We start from the raw sequence: 16,025 nt of genomic DNA on the forward strand, positions 1-16,025 counted from the left end.
GATAAGACAGGAATAAAGACACAGACTTACTAGAGAATGGACTTGAGGATATGGGGAGGGGGAAGGGTAAGCTGTGACAAAGCGCGAGAGAGGCATGGACATATATACACTACTAAATGTAAGATAGATAGCTAGTGGGAAGCAGCCGCATGGCACAGGGAGATCAGCTCGGAGCTTTGTGACCGCCTGGAGGGGTGGGATAGGGAGGGTGGGAGGGAGGGAGACGCAAGAGGGAAGAGATATGGGAACATATGTATATGTATAACTGATTCACTTTTTTGTAAAGCAGAAACTAACACACCATTGTAAAGCAATTATACTCCAATAAAGATGTAAAATAAAATAAAATAAACATACTATAAAATACAAGGGAATATTGTAAGAACTGAGAAACCATAAGACATGATAGTACCAAATACATAAAGAGCTATTGTGTAGAAGAGGAATGGGACTTACTGTTTCTCTAAATCTAAGAGTAATCCATGGCATAGTGCTATGTGAAAATGCAGAGCAAAATATTCCATCAATGACTGCAAATATGTAAACATTTAATAGGCAAGCGAATAAGGATTGAAGGTAACTAGGACAGATGAAACACTGATGTGTTTAGGCGATGGTAACGTGGCCAAGTTGTGTTGACTCTTTGTTTAGTATTGTTCTGCAAAAAAGAAATTTTAACAAAAGCAAACACATAAAAGAAGAAATGGAAGTGCTATAATCATAGAAAAATGTTCGGCCTTACTATAATCTAAAAACAAATAGATTTACATATTTATCAAAATGAAAAACATTAAAAATAGATAATACCTAGTACTAGTAAGGTCTCAGGAAATAAGATCTCTAATACAGTTTTGACCAGAGTGTAAATTTTTACACATTTTCTGAGGAAAAATTTGGCAAACTATATAAAAAAGAATAAACAACAGTGACAATCCTTTGATGCAGCAATTCCACTTTTAAGACTATATCCTAAGTAAGTGAGGATTTATGTAAAGTTTGAACTAAAAACGTACTCACAGAAGCCTTGTTTATAATCCATAACAATTAAAAATAACCTAAATGTCTATTATTAGTTAATTTGGCTCAGTAAATTATACAATGGAATATTATGCAGACATTAAAATTATGTGCAAAAAGTACATATATATATATATATATATTTTTTTTTGGTTGCACTGCACAGCATATGCGGTCTTAGTTCCCCAACCAGGGATCAAACCGTGACCCCTGCAGTAGAAGTGTGGAGTCCTAAGCACTGGACCACCAGGGAATTTCCTGGAATAAAGTATATCTGATGGCAATAAAGGAAGTTCACAACTTGAACAAAACAGGTAACTAAATACTCTGCATAGTACAGTCTAGTTTTCGTTTAAAATATTCTATATATATGTACTATATGTGCATATACACATATCATATACACATACATATACATATATACATATATTTGGTGCTTGATTTCTTTTTTGCTCATGTGTATATAAATTTTAAAATTTATTATTTGATTTTATTACATTATTTATTTTATTGCTTATATAACAAAACAAAGCAATTAAAAATTAAATAAGAGGGCTTCCTTGGTGGCGCACTGATTAAGAATCCGCCTGCCAATGCAGGGGACACGGGTTCGAGCCCTGGTCTGGGAAGATTCCACATGCCGCGGAGCAACTAAGTCCGTGTGTCACAAGTACTGAGCCTGCACTCTAGAGCGCGCGAGCTACAACTACTGAGCCCACGTGCCACAACTACTGAAGCCCACACGCCTAGAGCCCGTGCTCTGCAACAAGAGAAGCCACGACAATGAGAAGCCCGCTCACCGCAACTAGAGAAAGCCTGCGCACAGCAACGAAGACCCAACACAGCCAAGAAAAAAAAAAAAAGAAAATTAAAAAAAAAGAGCTTTTTTCATCTATCAAATATGGAAAGTTTTTTAAAAATATGAATTAGATAACACAAAGTTCACAGCACTTAGTTTGTAATGGAGCAGGACCCTATGGGGCCTTCCTGGGACAGGCCTTTTCTCATATCCTCTTCTTTAGTTCCTCTCTGAAGTACCTAGATAACAGCATTTCATGCACATTTCCATAGTTGTTTTACAGATGTGAAAACCCCCCACTGAAAGGAAGGTATTAACTACTTGATGACCATGAGCACATCGCCCCAGACCTCCCCATAGCCTAAGGACTGATAATGTTAATCCCTGTGACACCTCCCTGTTGCCTGCACCTTCAGCCAATCAGAGAATTGTGCGTGAGCTGATCACATACCTTGCAATTCCTCCCCCACCCCCGCCCCCCAACCTGGCTTTTAAAAAAATGCTTTGCTGAAACCCTTTAAGGAGTTTGGGTTTTTTTTTTTAGAGCAATGAGTCACCTGTCTCTTTTGTGGCCCTGCAATAAACCTTTCTCTGCTCCAAACGCCCACGTTTTGGTGTTTGCCCTCACTGTGCGTTGGGTACACGAACTTGCGCTAACAAGTTGATGATCAATAAATACTTCCTAAATGGGAAGGAAATCTAAAAAAGAGTGGATATATGTATACATATAACTGATTCATTTTACGGTAAAGATGAAACGAAGAAAACATTGTAAAGCAACTACAATAAAAATTATTTAAAAAATTTATCAGAAAAAAAAAATACTAGTTCCTCTCTCTTCCTTGGTGACAGGAGGTATTCAAGCACAAATTAGAAAATGGCAGATCTGGGATGCAGTTGAAGAGATTTAGGCAAGAGGTTTGTATTAGATGAACTCTAAAGCTCCTATCAACTCTGACATTTCATGATCAACACAATTTTCCCCTATTTACCTCTTAAACTATCAACTGGGATAATACAAAAAACTACGGTTTGTATTGACTACCTAGTAATTGCGTTACCATCAGTAGCACTGTACATTGTGAATGGAGGGGCGGTGGTGTGAAAAAAAAATCCGGCACAAGGGAAGCCAGACTCAAGTCCCAGCCCACCTCTCCATTGACAGTTCCCTGGCTCCTTGTTTTGTGAATGAGCGGTGGTCCTCAGGCCTCAGATCAGACACTATCCGCGAGAAACAGAACTTTAAAAAGGGAATTACTTTCCTTTTCCAAGGAGTTGCCGGGTGGACCAACACAGAGGAATGGAGCGCCCTTTCCAACCGCCTGAGAGTATGGGAGACGTTCAAGACCCTGGGATCCAGTCAGTAAGGGACGACTGGGGAGCTCTCTCTAGGAACTGACAGGGCCTCTCCCAGTTGGCCGCACCGGGCCTTCTCCGCCGGGCGCCAGGAGGTCGCGCTGGCCGCGGCTACAAACAGGACAGCACGGAGGGGCCGAACGCCCTGCCAGGTACCCTTACGGCCCCCACGTGCACGCGGGCCGCGAAAAGGCTGGGGCCTCGGGCCGGGGCGGGGCTAAGGCCGCGGGGCGGGGCTCCAGCTGCGCGCGCGGGGCGGGGGCGGGGCGCGCAGCGTGGTCTGGGCAGGCCCGGTGCTCTTCCTCCTCCCGCGCCCAGGCCTGGCGGGCCGAGCTCCTCCCCCGGCTCGGCCTCTCTCCCCACCCCTGCCCTCCTTCTGCCCAGCAGTTCCTCCTTCCCTCCTCCCCCTCTTCCTCGGTGAGGTGCTCCTCCATCAGCCAGCCAGCATGGCGGCCGTGGAGATGCGTGTGTGCGAGACGGACGGTTGCAGCAGTGAGGCCAAGCTCCAGTGTCCCACCTGCATCAAGCTGGGGATACAGGGCTCGTACTTCTGCTCGCAGGTAGACTCCCGCTCCCCAGCGGCGCCGCCGCTGCCCCCCCTCCCCTCTCCGCCTGACCTCGCCGCCGGTCGGGACATGCTCCTCCTCTTACCCCCGCGGTCGCGCCGGCCGCGCTTCCTCCTCCCCACAGTCTGAAGCGCCGCCGCCCCCTCTCTCCTCCGGGGGATCTGGGGCCCCACCGGATCCTGGCCGTGCGGGGCGCACGCTGGGTACTGGCGCGGGCGGCCGCGGCCATGTGGGCTGGGGGCGGAAGCGGACTTGCCCTGAGTCTCTCGGCCGCGCTGGGGCCCCGCGTTGAGGGGCCGGTTCTCACCGCGCATCCTCTGCCGGGCTGGGGCTGCCAGGTGTGCGGGCTACCCGGGACAGGTGGGGACGCCGGGGGAAGGCGGCAGCCCCAGCTGTGCGAGTCGTCACAGCTGCAGCTCCCGGCAGGGCTCTGATCTTGGTCGCTGGGGGCTGCGGGGCCGGGTAGTCACTCTGGTCCCTACGGGATTGGGGGTCGGAAGAGACCCGCTGGCCTTTGAAGAGTGAGTTACCTGGGACGGTGGGGGTCGCAGAGAAGAGGTATACCAGCCCCACCCACCTCTGTCCGTAGGTTTTACTGCTGCGCATTGACACTTCGGCAACTTTGGGGTTGGGGATGGAGAGGGATCTGTGTAATTCATTCTTTTCCTTTGGCATCCAAAATTATTAATTTACAAAGCCATAAGTTAACAGTATGAGTCACCCCTGATTTACTGAACTTACCACTGAGTGAAAAAGACAGTTCCATTAAGAGTTATGCTTTAAAGCCGTAGTGTATTAAAATACAAGTTTTGTGCGGTGGAGCAAAGCCAGCACTGAATGGGGTCCGGACTGCAACGTGTGCTGGTGTTTATGTTTACTGAAGAGCACTAGTGTTCCGGCTGCATTTAGACGCCCGGAGTATTGGCCCGGCGGCATTGGTACGGCTTTTAGTTACAGTCCGGATTTGTTGAAGAAAGGCACGTGAATATTCAGGTACTAAATCGGTAGTGTCCCGCGAGGAGGAGAGCATGAACAAAGAGTCTGAAGGCACGGTCAGGGCCCTGGCCTTGCCGTTGACTGTGAGATCTTGAACTAGTGAAGTTACTTAATCTTGCTGAGCACCTCTGTGCAGAGGGGAAGATGATACTTTTACTTGCATATTTCACAAGGTTGTTCTGAGGCCCAAATTATCCAATGAATGTGAAATCTTGGTAAAACCTAAGGAGGTTCTTTTTAAAGGTCGTCAGTACACTGTAGCACTGTTATATGTAAAAATATAAACGAATAGAAGGAAAACAAATATATAAGAGCAATAATATAAATATTTCAAATATAAACTGTGTAAACATAAAGATGTATGTAAAATTAACGTATAAATAAAATCCTTAAGGTCCAGCACTTGTAGATAAGCGGTTGTAAGAGATCCTAGCTATGTTGTACAGGTGTTGTTTTCAGATAGGATATGATCCTTGACCTTGTTAGTATCATTTGGAAAAAGTTGCACATGGAGAAGTGTTGCTCATTTTAAAAATAGCATTGGGACTACTCAACATGCTAAAAGTGGTCTGAGTCCTTTTGTTTCTTTAAAATAATTTTCAAATTCTATAATTTGTTGAGGCCTGTGTGGGACCTGGACTTAAAACAAAAAAACAGTAGTTTATCTTTGGAAATTGTGTACCGCATGAGTAGACTAATGTGGTTTATGTTGTGCTTAAATTTAGTTGGCATTTGGTAATGTTAAATGAATTAATATGTACACAGACTTACCCGCTGGGAATTTAAAAAGATACTATGAAGCCATATTCATCAGGGATGGGTGATATTCTCTTAGGCATGGTTTTATTCAGTAGAAAGAACATTGGCTCATTGGGGTTTATGGAAAAATGCCAACACATTTGTGAAAACATGCAGGGTTTATTCAGTACAGTAGGTATTTCATGTTGGATTCTGCAGGTATATTTCTAGTCCCATTGTTATACCTGTAGTCAAATATATCCTGAATGGTGCTCAAAGCTGTCTCTTTCTTCATTTCTGTTACTACCTCCTTTAGTCAGTTTTAAAAATTTCTCACCAGTTTCTCTTAGTTCATTTCCCTGCTGTAGTTTCCCACCTTGCAAATAAACACTCACCCACCCACACACACACACACACAAATCAAAGGAAGAAAACCTTTTGTACAGAAGTTATTTCTCCCCTAGCATAGCACAGTCTGACTATGCTTACCGCCACCTATAACAAATAGAGTTACCATTGCTTGCAGGATTCTAGCCCCGTAGTCAGGGCACCTGTCTTCAGAAATCACAGCTATTCTTTCAGTCCCAGCTTGAGACCTTGATCAATCATTAACTTTTCCTAAGCGAGTTTCCACATTTGTGATGAAACTAGGACTTCGTGCCACTTCTCTGATCATATTCACTAGCAGTGGTCTGTCTTTTCTCTTCTCCTTGCTCCTCGGGTCCCCAGCCTGGCTGTCTGGCCAGCTTGTCTTTGGGAACAAACCGAACAAAACTACAAGAGCCGTAACAGAAGTAAGCCTTTCCCGGTTACCCTGTCACACCACCTTATTCCCTTTATAACATTTTATACAATCTGTAATTATTTCATTTTTGTTCTTGTTTATCTGTCTTTTAATCAGAAGGTGAAGTCATGAAGAAGCTATCTTGTTCAGTTCCCTATCCTCATTTCTCAACACAATGCTCTATGCAGTAGGTGGTCAATAAATGCTTGAGTCATTGTATCAAAAGGCAGAATAAAGAGGTAGACTACTGCATTTGAATCACAGCTCCATTACTTACTAGCTGTGTGCTTTAGGTAGATAATCTTTGTTTTTTGTTATAGCCTTTTAAAATGGGTCTATGAATAGTACCAACATCAGGGTTGGTACTAAATACTAAAGACTAAATACTAAGTGTATGTAAAACACTTAGCATAGCAGTGCATTTCATCAGTGTTAGCTCTTTTTATTGTTATACTGAGTTCATGCTTAAGAAGATAGAAATATTTTTATTTAGGATGCTTAATTTTAAGAAAAGTTTTGGTCCTTTAATGAGTAAAACCTGTTTTACTTGAAATCGAGCGTTTCAGGAGTTCCTGATGTTTGATGGTATTTCTTTATAGATGTATCCATCTTATTCAATAGTAGTTGACCAATTTTAATAGTAGTTTAGTAGTTTACTTGTAGTCCCTAACAGTTTGTAAGAGTTTTTTGAGGATGGAGGCTGTGCTGTACTCATTTTTGTATTTCTTTTAAGTGCCTTGTACACGGTAGGCACTCAGTTCATTAAATGAAAGAAGAAAGGTCATTGGGCCTGAGAAGGAAAAGCAAAGAGCAATCAAGCCCTTAGTGAACACCCCAGGGCAGATGCTATCTTGTCCTTAGTTGAAGGATCTGCTGAGAAGGACCTGAGTGATTTGCAGCCCTTCATAAGGCATAAGAACTTAAAAGGTAGTATAGTATAAGTGGAAGGAGCCTGCCTGGGTTTGGAGTCTGACCTGGGTTTAAAATTTTTGAGACCATGTCCTTGGGTAAGTCATCTCCTATTTTATGAGAGGGCTAATGGTACACCCTCTTTATGGAGCTGAGGTGAAGGTGAATAAGAGCATGCGAAGTGCCTCACACAGTGTTCAGTAAATAGTTTTATTACACACATAGCCTTATGTCTAATACTATTACAGTCAGATATAAGGAAGGTTTAAAAATGTTTAAGGACTCCTAGAGTAATGAAAATAAAAACAAAAATAAACAAATGGGCCCTAATTAAACTTAAAAGCTTTTGCATAGCAAAGGAAACCATAAACAAGACTAAAAGACAACCCTCAGAATGGGAGAAAATATTTGCAAATGAAACATCAGACAAAGGATTAATCTCCAAAATATACAAACTGCTCATGGAGCTCAATATATAAAAAAAAAACAAACAACCCAATCCAAAAATGGGCAGAAGACCTAAATAGACATTTCACCAAAGAACACATACAGATGGGCAAGAGGCACATGAAAAGATGCTCAACATCACTAATTATTAGAGAAATGCAAATCAAAACTACAATGAGGTATCAGCTCACACTGGTCGGAATGGCCATTATCAAAAAATCTAGAAACAATAAATCCTGGAAAGGGTGTAGTGGAATGCTGCACTCTTGGTGGGAATGTAAATTGATACAGCCACTATGGAGAACAGTATGGAGGTTCCTTAAAAAACCAAAACCAGAAGTGCCATATGACCCAGCAATCCCACTGCTGGGCACATACCCTGAGAAAACCATAACTCATAAAGAGTCATGTACCAAAATGTTCATTGCAGCTCTGTTTACAATAGCCAGGACATGGAAGCAACCTAAGTGTCCATCAACAGATGAATGGATAAAGAAGATGTGGCACATATATACAATGGAATATTACTCAGCCATAAAAAGAAACGAAATTGAGTTATTTGTAGTGAGGTTGATGGACCTAGAGTCTGTCATGCAGAGGGAAGTAAGTCAAAAAGAAAAACAAATACCATATGCTAATGCATATATATGGAATCTAAAAAAAAATAGAAATGGTACTGATGAACCGAGTGGCAGGGCAGGAATAAAGACGTAGACATAGAGAATGGACTTGACACGGTGTGGGGAGAGGGGGAAGCTGGGGGAAAGTGAGAGTAGCATTGACATATATACACCACCAAATGTAAAATAGGTAGTTAGTGGGAAGCAGCAGCATAGCACAGGGAGATCAGCTCTTTGCTTTGCGACCACCTAGAGGGGTGGGATAGGGAGTGTGGGAGGGAGGCTCAAGAGGGAGGAGATATGGGGATATATGTATGCATATGGCTGATTCACTTTGTTGTACAACAGAAACTAACCCAGCATTGTGAAGCAATTATACTCCAATAAAGATGTATTTAAAAAAATAAAAATATAAGCAGTAAATAAACATATTCTATGAAATGGAGAAGCATCGTTTGTTATGAACATTTTGAACAAATTCTTGCAATAGGTTCTTTCAAAGAAACAGTGGTGATGTAAGGTGACTGATTGGGTCTTCAGTAAGAAAGTAAGTGGGTGGGCATCTTGTATGTTGGAGTTGGAAAGTGAGGAAGGAATTGACCTTCCAACATGTAGCATCTTTGAAATGCAGACCTGCCCTCTAAGACGCTTTCTCCTTTGGTAACAAAGTTCCTGAGAATGCGGAGTGTTTCTAGAACTCATCTTCATCCTCCTTGGAGGTATTACCATATTATACTTTTTATTTCTAGGGATTTTCTTTAAATTCCTCACATTACCTCACACTATGCCTAGATATTGTTGTAAGATTGGTGTTTGGGTACAACTGTCTTAGCTTCTTATTAAAAAATGAATAGGATGAAGGTCTAGAGAAGTTGTGATTTTTTTTTAAACAAAAATAACTTTTGCTGTAGAAAAAATTAGAAAATGCAGGTGAAAAGTTACCCAGTGATTATTTCTGTGAGTTTTTTGATGAGTATTCTTACAAACACATTTATATATTCTTATATACATTTATGTGCATATACTTGTATGTGTTTTTGTCAGAATGGTACCATAATCTTAGGGAATTTGCTTACTTTTGCGTCTTAACTAATACATTGGGAATGTCTGTAATAGCTACATTTACATTATCCTTTGTAGTGGCTGGACTAATATACAACGTGATCGGTGTACCGTCCTTTATTTACTCACTTATGGTTGAATTTACTTTCTTTTCAATTTTTTTAGCTACTGTTTAACTGCTCTTCAATAAATGTTCTTGTGAAATTTAAATCATTTTGATTTACTCGGGAGTATAGGATAATAGTAGGACTGGTACAGGAACCCAGGAACCAAGGATTGAAGCACCCCAAGCTGCTCGTAGTTCTCACAGTGTAGTCGATGGATTGTTACTAGTTTGAGAAACATCTGGTGGTGAATGGAGATCTCCTTTTATTGACATGTTTGTATTATAAATGCTTGTCATGAATTATACTTTTATTCCAGTAGAACTTGTGAAAACCAAGCATCATTTGGTTGGTAGACAGTAAAAAGTTGAACAAATCTTTAACTCTGAGTTACTGTTTTAGAGATTGAAGGGCTATTGGAAGTAGATGTGATCTTATACTATTGATATAGCTTGTGGTAAAAGTTTTAGTCACTTTTTTTTTTTTTGGGGGGGTGAGTCTGTTTCAGATTTGGCATACTTACAACATTTTTAGTTTGGTCTTAATAATTTGGTGGGGATGACAGACACATAAGCCCATTGCTAAACACATACCCAGCTCTAGACAGGAGGGAGGAGCTTTAGCATGGTAGCTCCTTCTCTATAAATGAGGAATTGTCTTTGGTATTAATAGCAAATCCATTTAGTTGATGTAGTATAGGCAGGAATACTCTATAGAGCAACCATTGGGATTTCTCTCCATATTAAAGTTTTAATGTAACCAAATATAAATATAATTATCCTTTCTGCTTGATCCTGAACCTCTCTTGACCTCACAGTTTTAACATGAAGCATTTGCTTATTCATGCTTGGGCAGCTCAACAATTATAAATCTTTTTTTTCTTTGATTGATATCAATCTCGGATCTGGCTTTGAATAAAGAACAATTCAACACACCCTGTAAGCTAGGCCTGCCTTTCGCAATGTGTGTATTTAGCAGCTATAGTTGAACCTAGGAAAGGGGGCCCTCTGAAAATTCCCCTCAGTTATTCATTGCAAATGAGTTTTCCCTTTGTGCACCATTCACAATAGCTAAGTTGTGGAAACAACCTACATATCCATGGATGGATGAACAAATAAACAAAATGTGGTATAAATATATAACAGAATACTATTCAATTTTTTTTTTTTCCCCGTTACGCGGGCTTCTCACTGTTGTGACCTCTCCCGTTGCGGATCACAGGCTTCAGATGCGCAGGCTCAGCGGCCATGGCTCACGGGCCTAGCCGCTCCGTGGCATGTGGGATCTTCCCGGGCCAGGGCAGGCGGACTCTCAACCACTGCGCCACCAGGGAAGCCCAGAATACTATTCAGTTTTAACAAAGAAGGGAATTTTGCAATGTCACAACATGGATGCATCTGGAGGACATTGTGCAGAATGAAATAAGTCAGTCACAGAAAGACAAATACTGTGTGATTCCACTTACAAAAGGTACCTGAAATAGTCAAAATCAGACACTCAAAGAGTGGTTGCCACGGGTTGGGTGAAGGGGGAAATGGGGAGTTACTAATTAGTAGGCATAAAATTTCAGTCAAGTAAGATGGATAAACTCTAGAGATCTGCTCTTTACCATTGTACCCACAACAATGTAAATTATACATATATAAATTTTTTGGCTGTGCCCTGCAGCATGTGGGATCTTAGTTCCCCGACCAGGGATTGAACACGTGCCCCCTGCATTGGAAGTGTGGAGCCTTAACCACTGGACTGCCAGGGAAGTCCCAATGTAAATTATTATTGACACTTAACAATTGTTAAGAGGGTAGATCTCATGTTAAAGTCTTCTTACCATTAAAAAAAAAAAAGTTCTTTCCTGTTTTTGTCTCTAGTAACCTATCTGTTTTATAGCTAAGTTCAGTGGGGACTTCTTCCTGATACACCAGAGCTGTGCCATGTCTGTTGGAAAGCATTCCTAAAATCCCTATCAGCTGGAGTTGGCTAGTGTGACATTTATCTGGGTCATAGGCTCAGGCCTCTAAAGAGCGGTTTGGGTATAAGTGAAATTTTGTGACTTTAGCAGTTTCCTTATCATCATATAGTGGGAGGCAACAGAGACTTTTCCATATTTTGAACTTGTATTTATTGGTTCTGCCTTGATAAAAGGTAAAAAAGGGCAGCCCTTTGCATCAGATTCTGAAGGTTATCCTGCTTTATTGATCAAGCTATGAGCTCAAATCATTTAGTAAAATAGGTAAATGTAAGTGCCATTAGGTTTTAGACATGGCATGGCTTTTTTTTTTTCCCCTCTGAATGGGGATTAATTTTCTTACTGATTGTTTCACTAATTGGTGCTAGTGATGGGTTTAACTATTTGAATACTGATAACTCTGCATTGTTCACTACTAATATGTGGAGAAAAATATAAATGCAGTTATGTGATTTAGTGTTGCTTTTGAATTGAGGTTTTTAAGTACCTTAAAGTCAGAATCTATAAGTTTTTTTTCTTTTTTTACTCATTTGCTTTTATTAGATGTTGAATAGCATAAAAAACTAACAGTAAGTCATCCATAGGATCTAAAGAAACGTGATATAGTAAATGCCTCTATACTTAACCACCTAAGTTATTAAAAAGAACATTATTAGTAAAGCAAGTAAAACCAGAAGGCTCTTACGTGTCTCTCACCCAAGTGGAACTCCCTATTCTGAATTTTGTGTTTATCATTCATTTGCTTTTCATGTTTGATTCCTTAGATAATACATTGTTTAGTTTTGGTGTTTTTGAGATTTTTATAAATGAAATCACTGCAAGTATTCTAAAACTTGCTTTATATATTGAGGTGCTCCTGTATTGCACCTACGAGTGCAACATGGGGGGAGGGGCTGGGAGCTGAGGCTCAGGCTTCGGTGGTCAGACCCCAGGGAGAGGACTGGGGTTGGCTGCATGAACACAGCCTGAAGGGGGCTAGTGCACCACAGCTAGCAGGGAGGGAGTCTGGGAAAAAGTCTGGAGCTGCCGAAGAGGAAAAAGACCATTGTCTTGGAGTGCGCGAGAAGAGGGGCTTCCTGCTCTGTGTTCCCACAGGTGACAGAGCACCACCTAAGTGAGCTCCAGAGATGGGCACAAGCTGCAGCTATCATCTTGGACCCCAGAGGCGGGCACGGACCGCTACTGCTGCCACCAAGTATCCTGTTTGCAAGCGCAGGTCACTACCCTCACCCTCCTGGGAGCCTGTGCAGCACACCACTGCCAGGGTCCCGTGATCCAGGGACAACTTCCCCAGGAGAACACATGGTGCACCTCAGGCTGTTGCAGTGTCACTCTGGCCTTTGCTGCCACAGACATGACCCGCATTCCATCTGTGACTGCCGTACCCCTCCCTCTCCTCGGCCTGAGTGAGCAAGAGAGCTCTAATCAGCCACTGCTTTAACCCCCTCCTATCTGGGCAGGAAACAGATGCCTGAGGGCGGCCAACACGCCCTCAGGGACCAAAACCAAAGCGGAACCCCAGGAGCTGTGCAAACAAAGAATAGAAAGGGAAATTTCTCTGTGTAGCCTCAGGAGCAGTGGACTAAATGCCCGCAATTGGCTTGGTAAACCCTGTGTATGTGGAATACCTGAATAGACAATGAATGCTCCCAAAAAAAGGCGGTGGACTTTGGGGAGCAGCTGTAGACTTGGGGTTTGCTTTCTGTGTCTAATTGTTTCTGGTTTTATGTCTATTTTTGGTTTTGGTTTTATCTTAGTTTAGTTTTAAGTGCTTGTTATCATTGGTGGATTTGTTTATATGTTTGGTTGCTCTTTTCCTTTTTTTTTTCTTTCTCCTCTTTTTGTGAGTGTGTGTGTGTGTATGTTTCTTTTTGTGATTTTGTCTGCTTTTACCATTTGTTTTGAGTCTCTGTTCAGTTTTGTTTTTTTTAATAAATAAATTTAGTTAGTTAGTTTTGGCTGCATTGGGTCTTCATTGCTGTGCATGGGCTTTCTTTAGTTGCAGTGAGCGGGGGCTACTCTTCGTTGTGGTGCATGGCTTCTCACTGCGGTGGCTTCTCGTTGTGGAACACGGGCTCTCGGCACGCAGGCTTCAGTAGTTGTGGCTCGCGGGCTCTAGAGCTCAGGCTCAGTAGTTGTGGCGCATGGGCTTAGTTGCTCCGTGGCATGTGGTAGCTTCCTGGACGAGGGCTCGAACCCATGTCCCCTGCATTGTCAGGTGGATTCTTAACCACTGCGCCACCAGGGAAGCCCCGTTCGTTTTTTTATTTTTTTATTTATTTTTTCTCCTCCTTTTCTTCCGAGCCGTGTGGCTGGCAGGGTCTTGGTGCTCAGGCTGGGTTTCGGGCCTGACCTTCCAAGGTGGGAGAGCCGAGTCCAGGATGTTGGATGACCAGAGGCCTCCCAGCTCCATGTAGTATTAATCAGCGAGAGCTCTCCCAAAGATCTCTGTCTCAACACTAAGACCCGCCTCCACCCAACAGCCAGCAAGCTCTAGTGCTGGATGACTCATGCCAAACAACTAGCAAGACGGGAACACAACCCCACCCATTAGTAGAGAGGCTGCCTAAAGTCATACTTAGTTTACAGACACCCCAAAACACACCACCTGATGTGTCCCTGCACACCAGAGGGACAAAATCCAGCCCCATCTACCAGAACACAGGCACCAGTCCCCCTAACCAGGAAGCCAATTTCACCCACTGGGGGCAGACACCAGAAATAATAGGAACTATGAACCTGCAGCCTACAAAAAGGAGACCCCAAACACAGTAAATTAAAAAAAATGAGAAGACAGAGAAATACGCAGCAGGTGATAGAGCAAGGTAAAAACCCAACAGACCAAAGAAATGAAGAGGAAATAGTCTACCTGAAAAAGAATTCAGAGTAATGATAGTAAAGATGATCCAAAATCTTGGAAAAAGAATGGAGAAAATACAAGAAACATTTAACAAGGACCTAGAAGAACTAAAGAACAAACAAACAGAGATGAACAACAATAACTGAAATGAAAAATACAGTAGAAGGAATCAATAACAGAATAACCGAGGCAGAAGAACGAATAAATGAGCTGGAAGACAAAATGGTGGAAATAACTGCCAAGGAGCAGAATAAAGAAAAAAGAATGAAAAAAAATTGAAGACAATCTCAGAGACCTCTGGGACAACACTAAATGCACCAACATTCAAATTATAGGGGTCCCAGAAGAAGAAGAGAAAAAGAAAGGGTCTGAGAAAATATTTGAAGAGATTATAGTCGAAAACTTCCCTAACATGGGAAAGGAAATAGTCACCCAAGTCCAGGAAGCACATAGAGTCCCATACAGGATAAACCATAGGAGAAACACATCAAGACACATATTAATCAAACTAACAAAAATTAAATTCAAAGAAAAAGTATTAAAAGCAGCAGGGAAAAGTAACAACATATAAAGGAATCCCCACAAGGTTATCAGCTGATTTTTCAGCAGAAACTCTGTAGGCCAGAAGGGAGTGGCAGGATATAGTTAAAGTGATGAAAGAGAAAATCCTACAACCAAAATTACTCTACCCAGCAAGGATCTCACTCAGATTTGACGGAGAAATCAAAAGCTTTTCAGACGAGCAAAAGCTAAGAGAATTCAGCACCACCAAACCAGCTTTACAACAAATGCTAAAGGAACTTCTCTAGGCAGGAAACACAAGAGAAGGAAAAGGCCTACAAAACCGAAACCAAAACAATTAAGAAAATGGTAATAGGAACACGCATATCGATAATTACCTTAAATGTGAATGGATTAAAAGCTCCAACCAAAAGACACAGACTGAGTGAATGGATACAAAAACAAGACCCGTATATATGCTGTCTACGAGAGACCCACTTCAGACCTAGGGACACATACAGACTGAAAGTGAGGGGATGGAAAAAGATATTCCATGCAAATGGAAATCAAAAAAAAGCTGAGTAGCAATACTCATATCAGACAAAATAGACTTTAAAATAAAGACTATTAAAAGAGACAGAGGGGCTTCCCTGGTGGTGCAGTGGTTGGGAATCCGCCTGCCAATGCAGGGGACATGGGTTCGAGCCCTGGCCTGGGAGGATCCCACATGCCGCGGAGCGGCTGGGCCCGTGTGCCACAACTACTGAGCCCGCGGCGCCTAGAGTCCGTGCTCCACAATGGGAGAGGCCACTGCAGTGAGAAGCCCATGCACCACAAAGAAGAGTTGCCCCTGCTCGCTGCAACCAGGGAGAGCCCGCGTGCAGCAATGGGGACCCAACACAGCCAAAAATAAAAATAAATAAATTAAAAAAAAAAAAGAGACAGAGGACACTACATAATGATCAAGGGATCGATCCAAGAAGAAAATACAACAATTGTAAATATTCATGCCCCAACATAGGAGCACCTCAATACATAACGCAAATACTAACAGCCATAAAAGGGGACATTCACAGGAACACAGTAATAGTAGGGGACTTTAACACCCCACTTTCACCAATGGACAGAGATCATCCAAAATGAAAATAAATGTGGAACACCAGCTTTAAATGAAACATTAGACTAGATGGACTTAATTGATATTTACAGAACAGTCCATCCAAAAACAACAGAATACACTTTCTTCTCAAGTACACATGGAACATACTCCAGGATAGATCATATCTTGGGTCACAAATCA

General features: G+C 42.2%; 2 protein-coding genes across 3 annotated transcripts in view; one reads left to right on the forward strand and one right to left on the reverse strand.

The window, feature by feature from the left end:
- Positions 1 to 4,052, reverse strand: part of EIF4E (eukaryotic translation initiation factor 4E) — a 112,734-nt gene extending 108,682 nt beyond the window's left edge. The window contains exon 1 of the mRNA XM_060147597.1: positions 3,824 to 4,052. Coding sequence (XP_060003580.1) covers positions 3,824 to 4,052 — 229 coding nt within the window. The remainder of the gene's footprint in view (positions 1 to 3,823) is intronic.
- METAP1 (methionyl aminopeptidase 1) overlaps positions 3,522 to 16,025 on the forward strand; it is a 64,650-nt gene continuing 52,146 nt past the window's right edge. The window contains exon 1 of one of the 2 annotated variants that reach the window (XM_060147596.1): positions 3,522 to 3,732. In XM_060147596.1, coding sequence (XP_060003579.1) covers positions 3,619 to 3,732 — 114 coding nt within the window. In that variant the 5' untranslated portion in view covers positions 3,522 to 3,618. The remainder of the gene's footprint in view (positions 3,733 to 16,025) is intronic. The other variant, XM_060147595.1, reaches the window with a different exon arrangement.

This window comes from Lagenorhynchus albirostris, chromosome 4 (assembly GCF_949774975.1).
Source record: "Lagenorhynchus albirostris chromosome 4, mLagAlb1.1, whole genome shotgun sequence".
Taxonomy (NCBI): domain Eukaryota; kingdom Metazoa; phylum Chordata; class Mammalia; order Artiodactyla; family Delphinidae; genus Lagenorhynchus; species Lagenorhynchus albirostris.